At 40.4% G+C, this 13,900-nt stretch overlaps 1 protein-coding gene across 3 annotated transcripts in view; it reads left to right on the top strand.

Annotated features, from left to right (window-relative positions):
• Window positions 1–2,635: 2,635 nt before the first annotated feature.
• NDUFAF6 (NADH:ubiquinone oxidoreductase complex assembly factor 6) overlaps window positions 2,636–13,900 on the top strand; it is a 36,063-nt gene continuing 24,798 nt past the window's right edge. The window contains exons 1-3 of one of the 3 annotated variants that reach the window (XM_023726060.1): window positions 2,636–2,866; window positions 8,980–9,083; window positions 13,637–13,759. In XM_023726060.1, coding sequence (XP_023581828.1) covers window positions 9,063–9,083; window positions 13,637–13,759 — 144 coding nt within the window. In that variant the 5' untranslated portion in view covers window positions 2,636–2,866; window positions 8,980–9,062. The remainder of the gene's footprint in view (window positions 2,867–8,979; window positions 9,084–13,636; window positions 13,760–13,900) is intronic. The other 2 variants (XM_004370760.2, XM_023726061.1) reach the window with 2 other exon arrangements.

The raw sequence follows: 13,900 nt of genomic DNA, 5'->3' as shown, positions 1-13,900 counted from the left end.
CACTAGAAAGGTGAATGAATAACTCATCCAAGGTCACAAAGATGGTAGGAGGTGGAGCCAGAATCTGAATCCAGATAGTTTTGCACCCGCTATGGGTCAGTTCTACTTTGTCCTATAGGGTCATTATGAGTTGGAATCAACTCGACGGCAGTGGGTGTAGCTTTTTTTTTTAATGCTGCCATGGGTGTAAGTATGTGAAGTATAAAGAATTCATAGAAACCGAGTAGTTAGATATATGTTAAATATAAAACAAAAAAAAACCTCAAACCCATTGCCATTGAGTCAATTCCAACTCATAGCGACCCTATAGGACAGAGGAGAACTGCCTCATAAGGTTTCCAAGGCTGTAAATCTTTTTCTTTTTTTTTAAGGCTGTAATCTTTTTTTATTTTTATTTTTTTCTCCATATAAAAATTTATACATACATTGTTATGTGACCCTAATTGCTCTCCTCCCCATACTGTGACAGCACACTCCTCCTTTCCCCCGATTCCCCATGTCCATTCAACCAGCTCCTAACCGTCTCTGCCTTCCCATCTCACCTCCGGATAGAAGCTGCCCGTTTAGTCCAAGGCTGTAAATCTTTATGGAAGCAGACTGCCACATCTTTCTCCCATGGATCGGCTGGCGGGTTCGAATCACCAACCTTTCAGTTAGCAGCCGAGCACTTTAACCACTGTGCCACCAGGGCTCTTTGTGTTCCATATGGAAGAAAGAAAAGGTCAAGATGACATGAAAGTGTTTCCACTGGTCGAATGAAAGAAGGGGTACACTGTCCAGATAAATAAAGAGATTAAGAAAATGTGCTGGTTTGATTTGGTTTTTAGACAATGAACTTTGAAGTAATGGCAAGGTGTCCAGATGGAAAAGTCCAGCTGGGCAGGAGATCAGAAGTTGAGATATGGATGAGTGATTTTTTTATGGAATAGTTTAAACCATAGTACTGAAAACACCAGTGTGTGCTTGTCAGAGCTAACGGACAGAAGCCAAGCAGGAAGAGTCCATTATGCAGAACGAACTGGGCTTCTGCTACCGCATAGGCTGAAGAGGGGCTGCTTCAGGGAGTGAAACCAAAGCGGGGTTCTTAAGTCCAGACAACACAATATGCCCTCAAGAGTTAAGCAGAAACATTAAGCTAACATTAAGCCATGACTGTAAATGGCTGGATTGAGGCTGAAGGGTAAAGAGAGGCTACATCATGAAACAACTTTACCCTATGTGCAAAAAAGGTCATCATCTTACATTTTAGAAACAACAGTTTAGAAAGAACCAGTCTGGCTGCAACACGAAGTTTGGGCAAGTCTAGAGGCAGGTGAGTGTCACCGGGCTACAGGTGTAGGCAGTTGCGGGCTTGGATGTGACAGTGGCAATCAGACCCAACTCTGATATTTGAGGGGCCTGAAGGCAAGAGTATCAAAGAAGGTCTATAACAGGTGAATACATATTTAAAAGTTATAACTCAAGCTAGCAAACTGTCAAATAAAATATCCACTATCCTACCTTGATAAATACATCTTCCTAAGGACCTAGAACATCAGGTTTAAATTTAGAACTTTCCCACTCTTTGGAGTTCCATGATGGACCATGGAGGCTCAGAAGAGGAGGTTCTAGCATGTGGCCTGGTCTCCTTCCTTTCCCACCCAAAATGGGACTTTGGAGTAATACAGACCAGTTTGACTCTCACCCTCCCACTTAACCATTTCTGTGACTATAGACAAGTCACCTAACAAACCTCAGTTTCTTTATTTGTAAGTCAAAGTAAGAATATCTACTTTAAAAAGTTGTTATAGGGAATATAAATAATGTAAACGCTTGGCACTTAGTAGCGTAACAAATGTTATCTGTAAGGATCAGACATTTATGCAGTTTCTGCACTGTGCCAGGGACCGGCATCGGGGATAACGCAGGGAACAAAATATCCCTTATGCCCTTAAGAAGTGAAGTGGGAGAGTCAATCAACAAACAGGTGAGCTACAGGTAGTAGTTGATATTGGCTTGGTTCCTCTCAAGTATCTTTGTGTTGTCTCCTGGACGTGCAAGGCGGCCAGTGGTTCGCGACCAGCGCTACGTGTCAGAGGCGTCTGGGAATGTGTGGGGGCGTTCGGTGGTCACGATGCCTGGGCATCCAGGCATGCCAAACTTCCGTCATCGTATGGGACAGCCCCTCCCAGAGCAGCTCCAAAAAAGAAAAAATCAAACCCGCTGCCGTCGAGTTAATTCCGACTCATAGCGATCCCACAGCTCAGTTGCGCCCAAATGCCAAGAGCGCCCCTGTTGAGAAACGCTGTAAGGTGTTCCGCTCTTATTGGAGGTTTTGGGACGCAGGGTGGCGGGACGTAATTTTGGCAGTTACTTCTTTCAGGAGCGGACACTCATCACTTCTCATAGATGCTCCCGGGGTCGACCTGGGATGGATGTGAGAAGACGAAAGGCCAAGCAGGATCGGCAACACTAGGCAGGGCTCTCCTGGAACCAGCAAGGCCGAAGAGCGCGGCGGCGGCCCAGATGAAGAGGACCACAGCGACACCTACCTCTCCTCGGAGAGGTGTCCAGAGGCCGGCTTCCTACTGCAGAAAGGTGGGCGGGCGGACCGGCCGGGGGCGTGGCCGAGGCGGGGCGGGGCCGGGGGGCCGACGGCGCGAGGTCGAAGGGCCCGTGGCGCCGGCGTCATGGCGGCCTCCACTCTGGGCTCGGCATGGGGTTCGCTGCGGCCCCACGTCCCGAGTCTGTGCCGCCGCCGGCCGCCCCAGGATCTGTGCGCGCGTTCGCGGCGGTTGCCGGAGCTCGCAGTGTCCGGGCGGAGCCTAGCCGCGGCTAGCGGGCGGGGGGCATCGGGCACTGACCTCTACTGCATGGAGTTGCTGCGGTGAGCAAATCCGTCCTCCTCGCGGCCGCCGGGTGGGCGCGGCTCGGCCCCGAGGTTCGCAGGGCAAAAGGACTAGCGCCGTCCTGGCGCTCCTGTGGGTGCTCAGACTGGTTGGCTCCGGTGCGGGTGTGTGGAGGGGATGAAGCAGCAAGAACATCCGCAGCGGTAACAAAATTGTGGCAACATTTTTTTGCCAACGCTTGTAACTTTGCCTGAACCTTAATCTTAACCTAATTAAACGTTTTTGCATGTATAGGTTTTTTGCACATCGGTCAATAATTAATTTTTAATGACAACAGTAATTGAGTTCTATGTGCCAAGGTAGTTTACAAGTAATTTATTTTATTCTCATTACGAATTGTGAAAAACAAATGTAGTCTTGCTACTTGGCATTGTAAGAATTAAAGCCTTTAGAACAATGCGTGACATAATAAAGTCACAGTGAGTACAATATAAATTGTTATCTCATTTAATAGACTAGGAAATTAAGGTTTGGAGAGATTAGGGTATTTGCCTGAGACTCTCTAGAAACTCCATTTAGTTAGGGGCTTGATGTAACCGGGACGCCTGACACATGAGAGTCGCATGTAATCAATTGTGGAGTTAAGGTGGAGTAGTCAGGTCACTTGGCTCATGCGGCAGGGGCCTGTCTTGGAATCCAGGTCTGATTGCAAAGACCAGTTCGAAGCCCCTATGCCCTTCTGCTGCCCTTGAATCATAAAAACCAAAACCAAACCCGTTGCCGTGAGTCGATTACGACTCATAGCGACCCTGTAGGACAGAGAAGAACTTCCTTATAGGGTTTCCTAGGAGCGGCTGAACTGCCGACCTTTTGGCTAGCACCCGATCTCTTAACCACTAGGCAACCAGGGCTCCTTGAATCATAAGAGAAGTACAAAATCGCAAAGTATGCAGTCTCAAGGGCTTGTGAGAAGTACTAGAATGAGTAAACTACCTTAGATTGGATGGGACAAGTAAATTCAGTTTTTTGAATTCAATTTTAGCGAAAAGTACCGTAAGACAACAAAATTCCCATGTATTTGCGGTGTTTTGTTTTTAATCACTGGGTTGTATGTAGTGCTCCTCTCCCACCTTATTTATTTGTTGATTATTTATCGGGGAAACAAGATAGCAATAGTGGAAATCAAAAAACCAAACCAAACCTGTTGCCGACGAGTGGATTCCAACTCATGGTGACCCTATAGAACAGAGTAGAACTGCCCCATAGGGTTTCCAGGGAGGGGCTGCTGGATTCAAACTGCCTACCTTCTGGTTAGCAGCCAAATGCTTAACCACTGCGTAACCGGGGCTCCAGGGGAAATCAGGGCATTAAGAATTGTAAAAGTCAAAACTGTCAAAAGGTTGTATTCATGTTTCTCTATTTCAAAGTTATTTTTTAGTGATACAAAATTCAAGTTACCAGAGTATACCACCCTTTTCACTTGTTATAACTCTCTTATGTAGTCTTCCAGTGATAGTCTGTTTACAAACATATAAATACACAATTCTTTCTTTTTCTTAACTGGTACCCATTCTCAAATATTTAATTTACAAATGGCCAGATATTTAACCTGTCCATGTTGATATTTGTTTGGATTGGGGGCTGTTGACTCTAGTGATTTAAAAAAGCCTGGATTTTGCATACAGACCTGATCTGAGTTTCTTAATCCTAACTCTATCACTTGGGAAAATTACTTTAAGATTCAGTTTTTTCCCCATTTGTACGTTTCTGCTCCTGCTTTATAACCAGGTTGTGAGGATTAAGTGCGATGATGTATATGAAAGTGCTTAGCAGAGTCCCTAGCACATAACAGATGCTTGGTAAGCAGTTTTAAAAATAAAAACAAAATGAAACTTGAAAGGAAGATCTAGAACTTCAAGCTTCTAATTATTCATCAACAATCTTTGCAAGATTTGGCTTCTGAAATGTTTATGCAGGGTTGTTTTGGACATGCATCTTATGCAAGGCCTCCAGATAGAAGACAAAATTCCAGGCCAGAGCTTCTGGTTAGCCAGCCTGGGCTCTTCTAGGAAACCAGTGAGGTTTGGTTCCTGGGGAAAATCTAACCTTATTTACATAGGCTACTTGGAGTTTGGTTTTGTGAAGGGTAAGCTAGGAGAGCCACCTCAGGCCTTGGGTTTAAGGCTGTAGTAAGGAGGTGAGGAGGTAATACTGTCTGGGAGCCGTTCAGTGTTCTCCAGCCTCAGTAGGGGCCTACTTTTCCTTTGTGTCTGATGGCACAGCAATCCTAACATCTGATACACTTGTTTCTTATATGTCTGTCTTTCCTTGCTGGATTGAAGTTTGCACCTATCTTCAAGGTCTAGTATGTTTTGTGGCACATAGCAGGCACTGAATACACATTAGGATGAATAAATAAATCAAAGGTGACTGGCCCTGTTGCTGTATAAAGCCATGAGTTACATATATCCATATTATGGCATTTCTCACTCTCTGGAACAGCTCTCAGGTAACTGGACCTCAGTTAGTCACTTAGAACATCCCTGTATACCCACGATCCAAAAATTGATATTTGTAATAGTGATCCTGAGTGAAGAAGTGCTTAAATAATCAGTATATCCTGTTTAAGGTAGAGAAGAGGATAATGGTGTTTAGAAAAATTTCCAACAAAAAATTTTAAAAGTTGTTAATAGAGCATCCAAATGTGTAGATTATTTCATTTCCAGCAACAAAGGTTGCCGAAGTTCTACTATTAATGTCTTTCATTCATTTTTCGTTTTCCTGTAAGAAGCTTGCAGTACTTCACATATTCGTTATTTTTAGGAGGTATGGAACAGGTAGATTATCAAGCCTCATCATGCAAATGAGAAAACAGACATGAGTAATTGGCGTCATTTCTGTCAGTAACTAGTTGAGTAATGGAGGTTCAGATTGTAGTTTTGATTTCCATTGAGTATTTCCTTACAGTTTCATATTACCTTCCAAATACTTTTTTAAACACTTTCGAAGCTCAGAGAGTTTTTATAGTAAGATAAAAATTTTAAATACTGTATTTATATCTATGTATATTTTCTGGTGAGATCTTTTTAGTAGAGCTGTTTTGAGACAGCAGGGTTACTATTCACTATAGTAGTTTATGTGAAAATTGTGGGGAATTGCCAAGGGAATGGATAAAAGGGGCACGTAACAAAATATGAATCAGTTGTAAAGTGGGAATAGTCTCATTTTCAGTGGTTAAGAGCTCAGCTGCTAACGAAAAGGTCAGCCGTTCGAATCCACCAGCCGCTCCTTGGAAACCCCATGGGGCAGTTCTACTCTGTCCTATAGGGTCGCGGCAATGGGTTTAAACTCCACAGAATGAGTTTCAGATGGGACCCATTTTATGTTGAATACTATTTTATAGGACATAATGTTATAATAAGCTTTCACTGTATTACAGTTAAAGTGGCCTTGTAGATAGGCAGTCTGGAAAGTACTTTATACTTACATCATCCTTCCTAGAATGAGTATAGTAAAGTCTACATTTTTTAACTTTTTATTTTGAAATAATTTCAAATTTACATAAAAGTTATAGAAGTGGTACACAGGGCTCCCATAGACTCTTTACCCAGACCTCCTCATTGTTAACATTTCTGATCCATTTGAGAATAAGTTGCAGACATGATGTCCCATTACCCCCTTAATGCTTTACGTGTGTATTTCCTAAGTACAAGGATTCTCTTCCATAAAACGATAGGGCAACCATCAAAATCAGGAAATTGAAACTGATCCAGTATTTCCATGTAATTCACAGATCCTTTTCAAATTTCCCTGGTTATTCAATTACATCTTTTTTGTGTCCAGGATCATGTGCTGCATTTAATTGTCACGTCTTTTTAGTCTTCTCTAATCTGAAACAGTTCCTCCGTCTTTCCTTGTCTCTCATGACCTTTGACATTTTTAAAGAGAACCAGCCAGTTACTTTGTGGAATTTCCCTCAATTTGACTTTACCTGGTGTTTTCTCATGATTTATGCATGTTGGGTAGGAATGTCACAGAATTGATTCTGTGCTTTTATTTGTATTTCATATTAGAAAGCACATGACATTGATATGTCATATTACAGTGATGTTAACTTTTTATTACTTGGTTGAAAATGTGTCTTCCAGGTTTCTCTTCTGTATATTTAATGAATAAGAATGTTAATTAATGAGTAATATGTATTTTGTGCGGAGATACTTCAATACCATGTAAATATCCTGTTTCCATCAAATTTTTACCCATTTAACATTCACTCAGTCATTCATTGATGATTTTTGCCTGAATCAACTATTATTATGATAGTTATCAAATGGTGGTTTTTTAAAAAATTTTCCTCATGTCTTCTAAATGTATTAGTTGGCATTTTCCTTGTTGTAGCGCTTTTTCTTCTCTTTCCATTTATTTGTTTATTCATGAATTTATTTACATTGGTATAGGCTCAAGAAGTCCCAATCTGTTACCCTTTTTTTTTTTTTTTTGATGCTCAAATTGTCCCAGACTTGACCAGTAAGAGCTCTACCAAGCCAGCTTTTGTGTCCTTTTGAGACGTTTCCTGTATTCTTTGGGCACATCTTTATTTTTCTGCTCAAGAAGATGTTTCAGGCTTATCTTATATTTTCCCTGCCCCAGCTCTAGTCAGGTCATTCATCCAAGGAGCTCTAGTTTCCTTTAGTGGAGAATGGTATTTAGAAACCAAGATCTAGGTATTAGATGTGTTCACTATTACTGGGGGCTCATTGCTTCTAGGCCCTCACAGCTGTTGATGCTAGGAAACATAGGTACACACACACACACACACACACTCTCACACACACACACACACACACACACACACACACACACACCCTCTATGGGCTTCCGTATCTTTATCTATTTATTTATGTATCTATCTATTAAAAACCATGAGTGTAAAAATGGCACAGAGGTGGTGTCTGACCTGACCTCCTCTCTCTTCACAAGGGGGAAGGAGAATCAAGATCAACAGCCCAAGGCTGATTCCTATGAGACGGAGGTCAGACATGCCTCCTCTCTCTGCCATCTTTACCAATTCTCACACTAGACATCCCTCCCATGACACTCTACTTCTCTGCCAAGTTCGATAATTCATTGCAATGGCCACACAGAACTCACAGACAATATTCGTGATTATGGGGTTTAGTAGGGAAGTAACAGGTTACAATTCAGGTTCAGAAACACTCAGGATACAGGTCTTCCATCAGGACAGCCTCTCCCCAGCTGTACTCGAAGGCACTCAGCTTTCTCACTCGTTGGGCCGGGAAGCCCACTGTGCAGTCTTTCCTGCCATGGCTTCTCTGCCACCACTTTTCGCTGTTTTCAGGGTTACAGCTTGCTTGCTCTCTTGATCTCTTGGTTCCAGGAGCTTCTCAGCACAGGGATCCCGGGTCCAGCTTTCCACTCCTGGCTGTTCTTCCTTGGTGGTGGTGGGATCCTCTCTTTCCCACCTCTGGGGTGGTTCATTTCAAGCCCAGCAGGATGACAAAACTGACCAATCCTTTTGGTGGGCCACAATTACCTTATCGCACAGTCCTGCCCAGTCACTTGGATGGGAGTGAGAAGACCATGGCCACACAAAAGCAGTCCATCGCACCACAATGAGTTAACACCAATACCTGCTTAAAGTATTTTCTTAGTTTGATTTCTACTCCTGTTGTTGGTGTTAGTTACCACTGAGTCATCACTGACTCATGGCTACCCCGTGCACAACAGAACAAAATGCTACCTGGTCCTGTGCCATCCCCATGACTGGTTGCAGATCGGACTATTGTTTTCGTTGGCTGATTTTTGGAAGTACATCACCAGGCCTTTCTTTTGAGTTTGTCTACTTATATAGCTCATTTGAATTCTTACTAAAACCAAAATGATTCTGAAACAATTAAAATTACAAGTACTACATAAGTTAAAATCATAGAGATTGAGTATGTCATTTTTTTAACTGGTCGGGCATTGGGGCAGATACATTTTTCGTAATTGTAGAGAAATAGGTATAAAATATAAGAAATTTCACTCCTATTCTAAATGGAAGCCTTGTTTTCAGTTAATTTTGGTCAGTATTTTTGTGTGCAGTTTGGAAAGTGAAGAGTAACAATGTTTTTTTGCCTATTTATTATAGGAAACGAGATTATGAAGGTTATTTATGCTCCCTGCTGCTCCCTGCAGAATCCCGAAGTGCTGCGTTTGCATTGAGGGCCTTCAATGTGGAACTGGCTCAGGCTGGTATTAAAATACCTTACCTGTTATTTACAAAGTGATATATTATGGGTTTAATGCTGAACAGTAAAGAAATATAATTTATATGTTAGATATTTTTAAGATCTCTGATGGTGATTTATTTCTCCTGCTAACTCTTCAGGCTTTAAGATTAAACTCTAAAAATAAAGCTAGCTGATGAATTTAATATTTCTGGAAATTTTTATTTCTTCTAAGAATTAAAATTATAAAACTGCAGTTAACATTGCACATTTGTCTGTTAATTGAATAGGTTAATCAGAGTATTACTGCTTAGCCTCTCAAACAATTACATAATTCCTGTTTATATAGCAAATTTTTCAAAACACTTTTTAAATTGAGGTTTAAGCTTTAACATGAAGTAGGGAATGGAAGCAGTTATAGCAGACTCAGGTCTTAGATCATGTTAACTCACTTTTTAAAAATGTTAAGACTATTTTTTTAGTGCAGTTTTAGGTTTACAGAAAAAGTAAGCAGAAAGGGCAGGTACCAAATATTCCTTCTCCCCCTGCCTACAATTTCCCCTATTATTAACATCTTGCTTTAATGTGTTATATTTGTTACAGTTGATGAACCAATGTTGGTTATTATTAACTAAAGTCCATAGTTTACATCAGGGTTCACTCTTTGTGTTGTATGATTTGTGTCATATACGTAATGTCATGTAGCCACCATAACAATATCATACAATAGTTTCACTGTCCTAAAAATCTCCTGTATTCCACCTATTCACCCTTCTTTCCACCCTCTCTTCCCCCCAAAACCTTGGCAACCATTGATATTTTTACTGTCTCTATCGTTTTGCCTTTTCTAGAATGTCATATAGTTGGAATCATACTATATGTAACATTTTCAGATTGGCTTCTTTCACTTGCAGTGTGCATTTAAGATGCCTCTGTGTCTTTTCATGACTTGATAGCTCATTTCTTTTTATCACTGTATAATACGCCATTGTATGGATATACCACAGTTTATCCATTCACCTATTGAAGAACATCTTGGTTGCTTCCAAGTTTTGGCAGTTATTAATCGAGCTGCTGTTGTGTGGACATGTTTTCAACTCATTTGAGTAAATACCTAGGAATACCATTGCTAGATCATATGATGAAACCATGTTTATCTGTGTAAGAAATGCCAAACTGTCTTCCAAAGTAAGTGTACCGTTTTACATGTCCACCAGCAGTGAATGAAGGTTCCTGTTCACATCCTCTCCAGCATATGGTGTTGTCTGTGTTTCGGACAAAAGTGTGGTGGTATCTCATTGTTTTAATTTGCAGTTTCCTCATGACAGGATATATGTATTTTGAAATTTGTTTTTATTTTTGGTGAAAATAGACACAGCAAAACATACACCCATTCAGCATTTTCTACACGTACAATTCAGTGACATTGGTTACAGTCTTCACATTGTATCACCATTCTTGCTGTCTCTTCCCACATTATTTCACCATCGTTAACTTAGCCTGAAACCCAAAAACCAAACCCTTTGCTGTCAAGTCGATTCCGACTCATAGTGACCCTTATAAGACAGGGTAGAACTGCCTTATTAAGATTTCCAAGGCTATAAATCTTTACAGAAGCGGACTGCCAAAACTTTCTCCTGTGGAGTGGCTGGTGGGCTCGAACCCCCGACCTTTTGTTTAGCAGCCGAGCGCTTAACCACTGCACCACCAGGGAACCTTAACTTAGACTCACTATCCCTTAAACTTCTCATCTATGCTTTAGACTTACTGTTGTCAGTTTGATCTCATATAGATAATTCTTTTAAAAAGTGCAGTGCTCGAGGCAAACATTCTTTATTAATTGAGCTAAACTGTTGTTTATGACTTCAGGGGATGGTTTCGGTTCAGGATTTAAAGATTATCTCAGAGCAGTAGATTCCGAGGTTCCTCCAGTCGCAATGAGTCCAAACATATGATATTGAGCATCTTTTCATATGCTTACTTGCCATCTGTATACCTTCTTTGGTAAGATGTCTGTTCAGATCTTTTGCCCACTTTTTAACTGGGTTGTTTGTTTTTTTATTGCTGAGTTCCAAGAGTGCTTTGTATACTTAGGTAGAGATCCTTTATCAGATATGTGTTTTGCAGATATTTTCTCCAAGTCTGTGGCTTCTCTTTTCATTCTCTTGATACTCACTCACTTTTGTCTAAGAATTACAAAAGGAGGAGGGATGCTTCTTTTTCTTAGAATGGGAGGAAAGTGTGCAGACACAAATAAATGGAATAAAGTGAGGGAGTTTAAGTAGAATGGCCTTGGTCTTCTCTGTAAAGTAAATGGAGAGGTTGCTTGTTGGGAGTGAGGGAGCTGGGGAGAGTTTGGAGTCTTGAAGAAAATGGAAAGTTTGGGCGCACCTTCTCTGGTGAATATAATAGGAAGTGAACAAGGAATGAATAAAAAGGCTATGAGTATAGCATTCAGACTGAAATTAGATACTGTAAATCTACAGTGAGTAATAGACTCTGGTTGTTTTTTCTCTGGTGTATTCTTGGAAGTCATGGGCCCATGTTTGTTTTTTATCTTACCCTTTTTCAGGTATAAACTACATATTAGCATATTAAATTAATCACAATTTAGCTATAAAGAGTCACCACAGCAGTCTTCCTTTCTAACTTTAAAATGATTAAAATTCTATTTTGAGTAACTAGAGCCTCAGGTTTCCCCTGGAATTGTCAGTCACTTTGTAGGAGCATCTTGCCACTTCTGTGCACACACAGTCCTGTTTGTTCATTCATTCAACAAGTATTGATTGAGCTTCTAAAATATGTTGGGTACTGTTTCAGGTCCTGAGGATATAGCATTGAATAAGACATACAAAATCCCTGTACTCAAGGAGCAAATAAACACGTACCTGTGTACTATATCAGACAGAGAAAGTGCTGTGGAGAAAAATAGGATATAAAGGAGGATGAGAGAGCGAGGGAGGGCGGGGTGTAGTGGGGTTCCTATTTTAAAGAGAGGGATCACGAAGCACCTCACTGAGGAGGTGGGATTTGAGCAAAGATTTGAAGGAAGTGAGGTGGTGAGCCATGTAGATAATGTGGGTGAAGAGTTTTCTGGGCAGAAGGAACAGCAAGTACAAAGGCTTTGAGGTTCAAGTGTGCCTGGTGTGTTCAAAAAACAGAAAAAAGCCAGTATGGCTGCAGCAGAGGGAGATGGTAGGGGATTAGAGGTAGCAGTGGGTCAGATAGGTAAGGTCTTGGAGACCATTGCAATCACTTTGGCTTTTACTTTTACTCTGAGCAAAATGGGAAGCCATTGGAGGGTTTTGAACGAGAAGGACACCATTTCTTGGTTGTGTTTTAAAAGTGTTACTCTTGCTGCTTTATTGAGAATAGAACGGACACTGTTGTGATCTGAACACCAAGTATTGCTAAGAGACTTACCTAGCACCAAGACAGTATTTTTCGGAACTTTTTATCTGAGAATAATTTCACATGTGGAAATGTAAGAATAGTACAAAGAATACCCTGATTTCCTCTGTTAATCTTTTGCTCTGTTGCTTTACCATTCTGTCTGTATATATGTACACACACACACTTTTTCTTCAAAAAAAAAAACAAAACAAAACCATTTTGGGTAACTTGCTTACAGCATAACTCTTATCCCTAAAAACTTTAGTGTATGTTTCATAGAATAAGGATATTCTCTTACATAACCATAGTATAATTATTAACTTGAGGACAGTTGGTAAATGCTAGTTCCAGCCCTGTTTGCTCTAAAGAACCCCTGGTTCTGTTTCTTGTTTTATCTTCAGACTTGAAAATACTTTTACCATCAGTATCTGTCAAGGATTATTTTTCTTCTCATAGACGTATTTTTTAAAAGTCTTTTTATTATGGAAAATTTCAAGCATATACAAAAGTAGAGAGGGTAATATAATGAACCCATGTAACCATCATTCAGCTTCAGCTGTTACTAATTCAACGGCCAATTTTGTTTTGTCTCTCTCTACCCAACCCACTGCCATTCCCAGGTTGTTTTGAAGTAAATGTCTGATATATTTGTCCATTTGTAAATATTCCAGTCTGTATTCTTAACAGGTAACTCACTTTTTAAAAACATAACCACAATACCATTATCATACATCAAAAATTTAACAGTATTTCTTAATATTGTTAAACATCTGGTATTCAGATTTCCCAATCATATGTATGTCTCTTTCTCTCTTTCTTTTTTTAACAGTTTGTTCAAATCAGAAGTCAAATAAAGTCCGTATGTTGCAACTGGTTAATATATCTCTTAAGTCTCTTTTAATCCAAACATTTTCCCTCCCTCTCTCTGTTTTTTTCTTGCAACTTATTTCTAGAAGAATCCCTCCTACTTTTGAATGTAAACCTTGAAAATATTTTTAATTCAGCACCAAGTAATTTGCAGCTTTTACTTGGGAAACTAATAATGGCAACAATTTAACTGTTATAATTGAAAGGAAAAATTAAAGAAAATATATAGAATTAAGCAGGTTTTGGCTGAAATTATATGACTGTGCAGGGTCGCAGCAGGAGACTGCGTTTGTTACAGTTTTTAAACTCTGTTTACAGGTTAAGGACTCAGTCTCTGAGAAAACGATTGGGCTGATGCGAATGCAGTTTTGGAAAAACACTGTGGAAGACATATACTGTGACAATCCACCGCAGCAGCCTGTGGCCATTGAACTGTGGAAGGTAAACAAAAAATTGCTGCTTTTAATTGCATACTTTTAGATGGGTATAATTTGGATAGTGGTGATGGGGAATCTAACTTGAAGTTATCTTCAGACTTACGTAATGTTCAGATCTATGTTAGTTTTGATGAGGGAATGTTAA

Source organism: Trichechus manatus, unplaced genomic scaffold (genome assembly GCF_000243295.1).
Source record: "Trichechus manatus latirostris isolate Lorelei unplaced genomic scaffold, TriManLat1.0 scaffold00009, whole genome shotgun sequence".
In the NCBI taxonomy this organism is placed as follows: Eukaryota; Metazoa; Chordata; class Mammalia; order Sirenia; family Trichechidae; genus Trichechus; species Trichechus manatus.
This window is presented reverse-complemented; position numbering and strand designations above follow the sequence as displayed.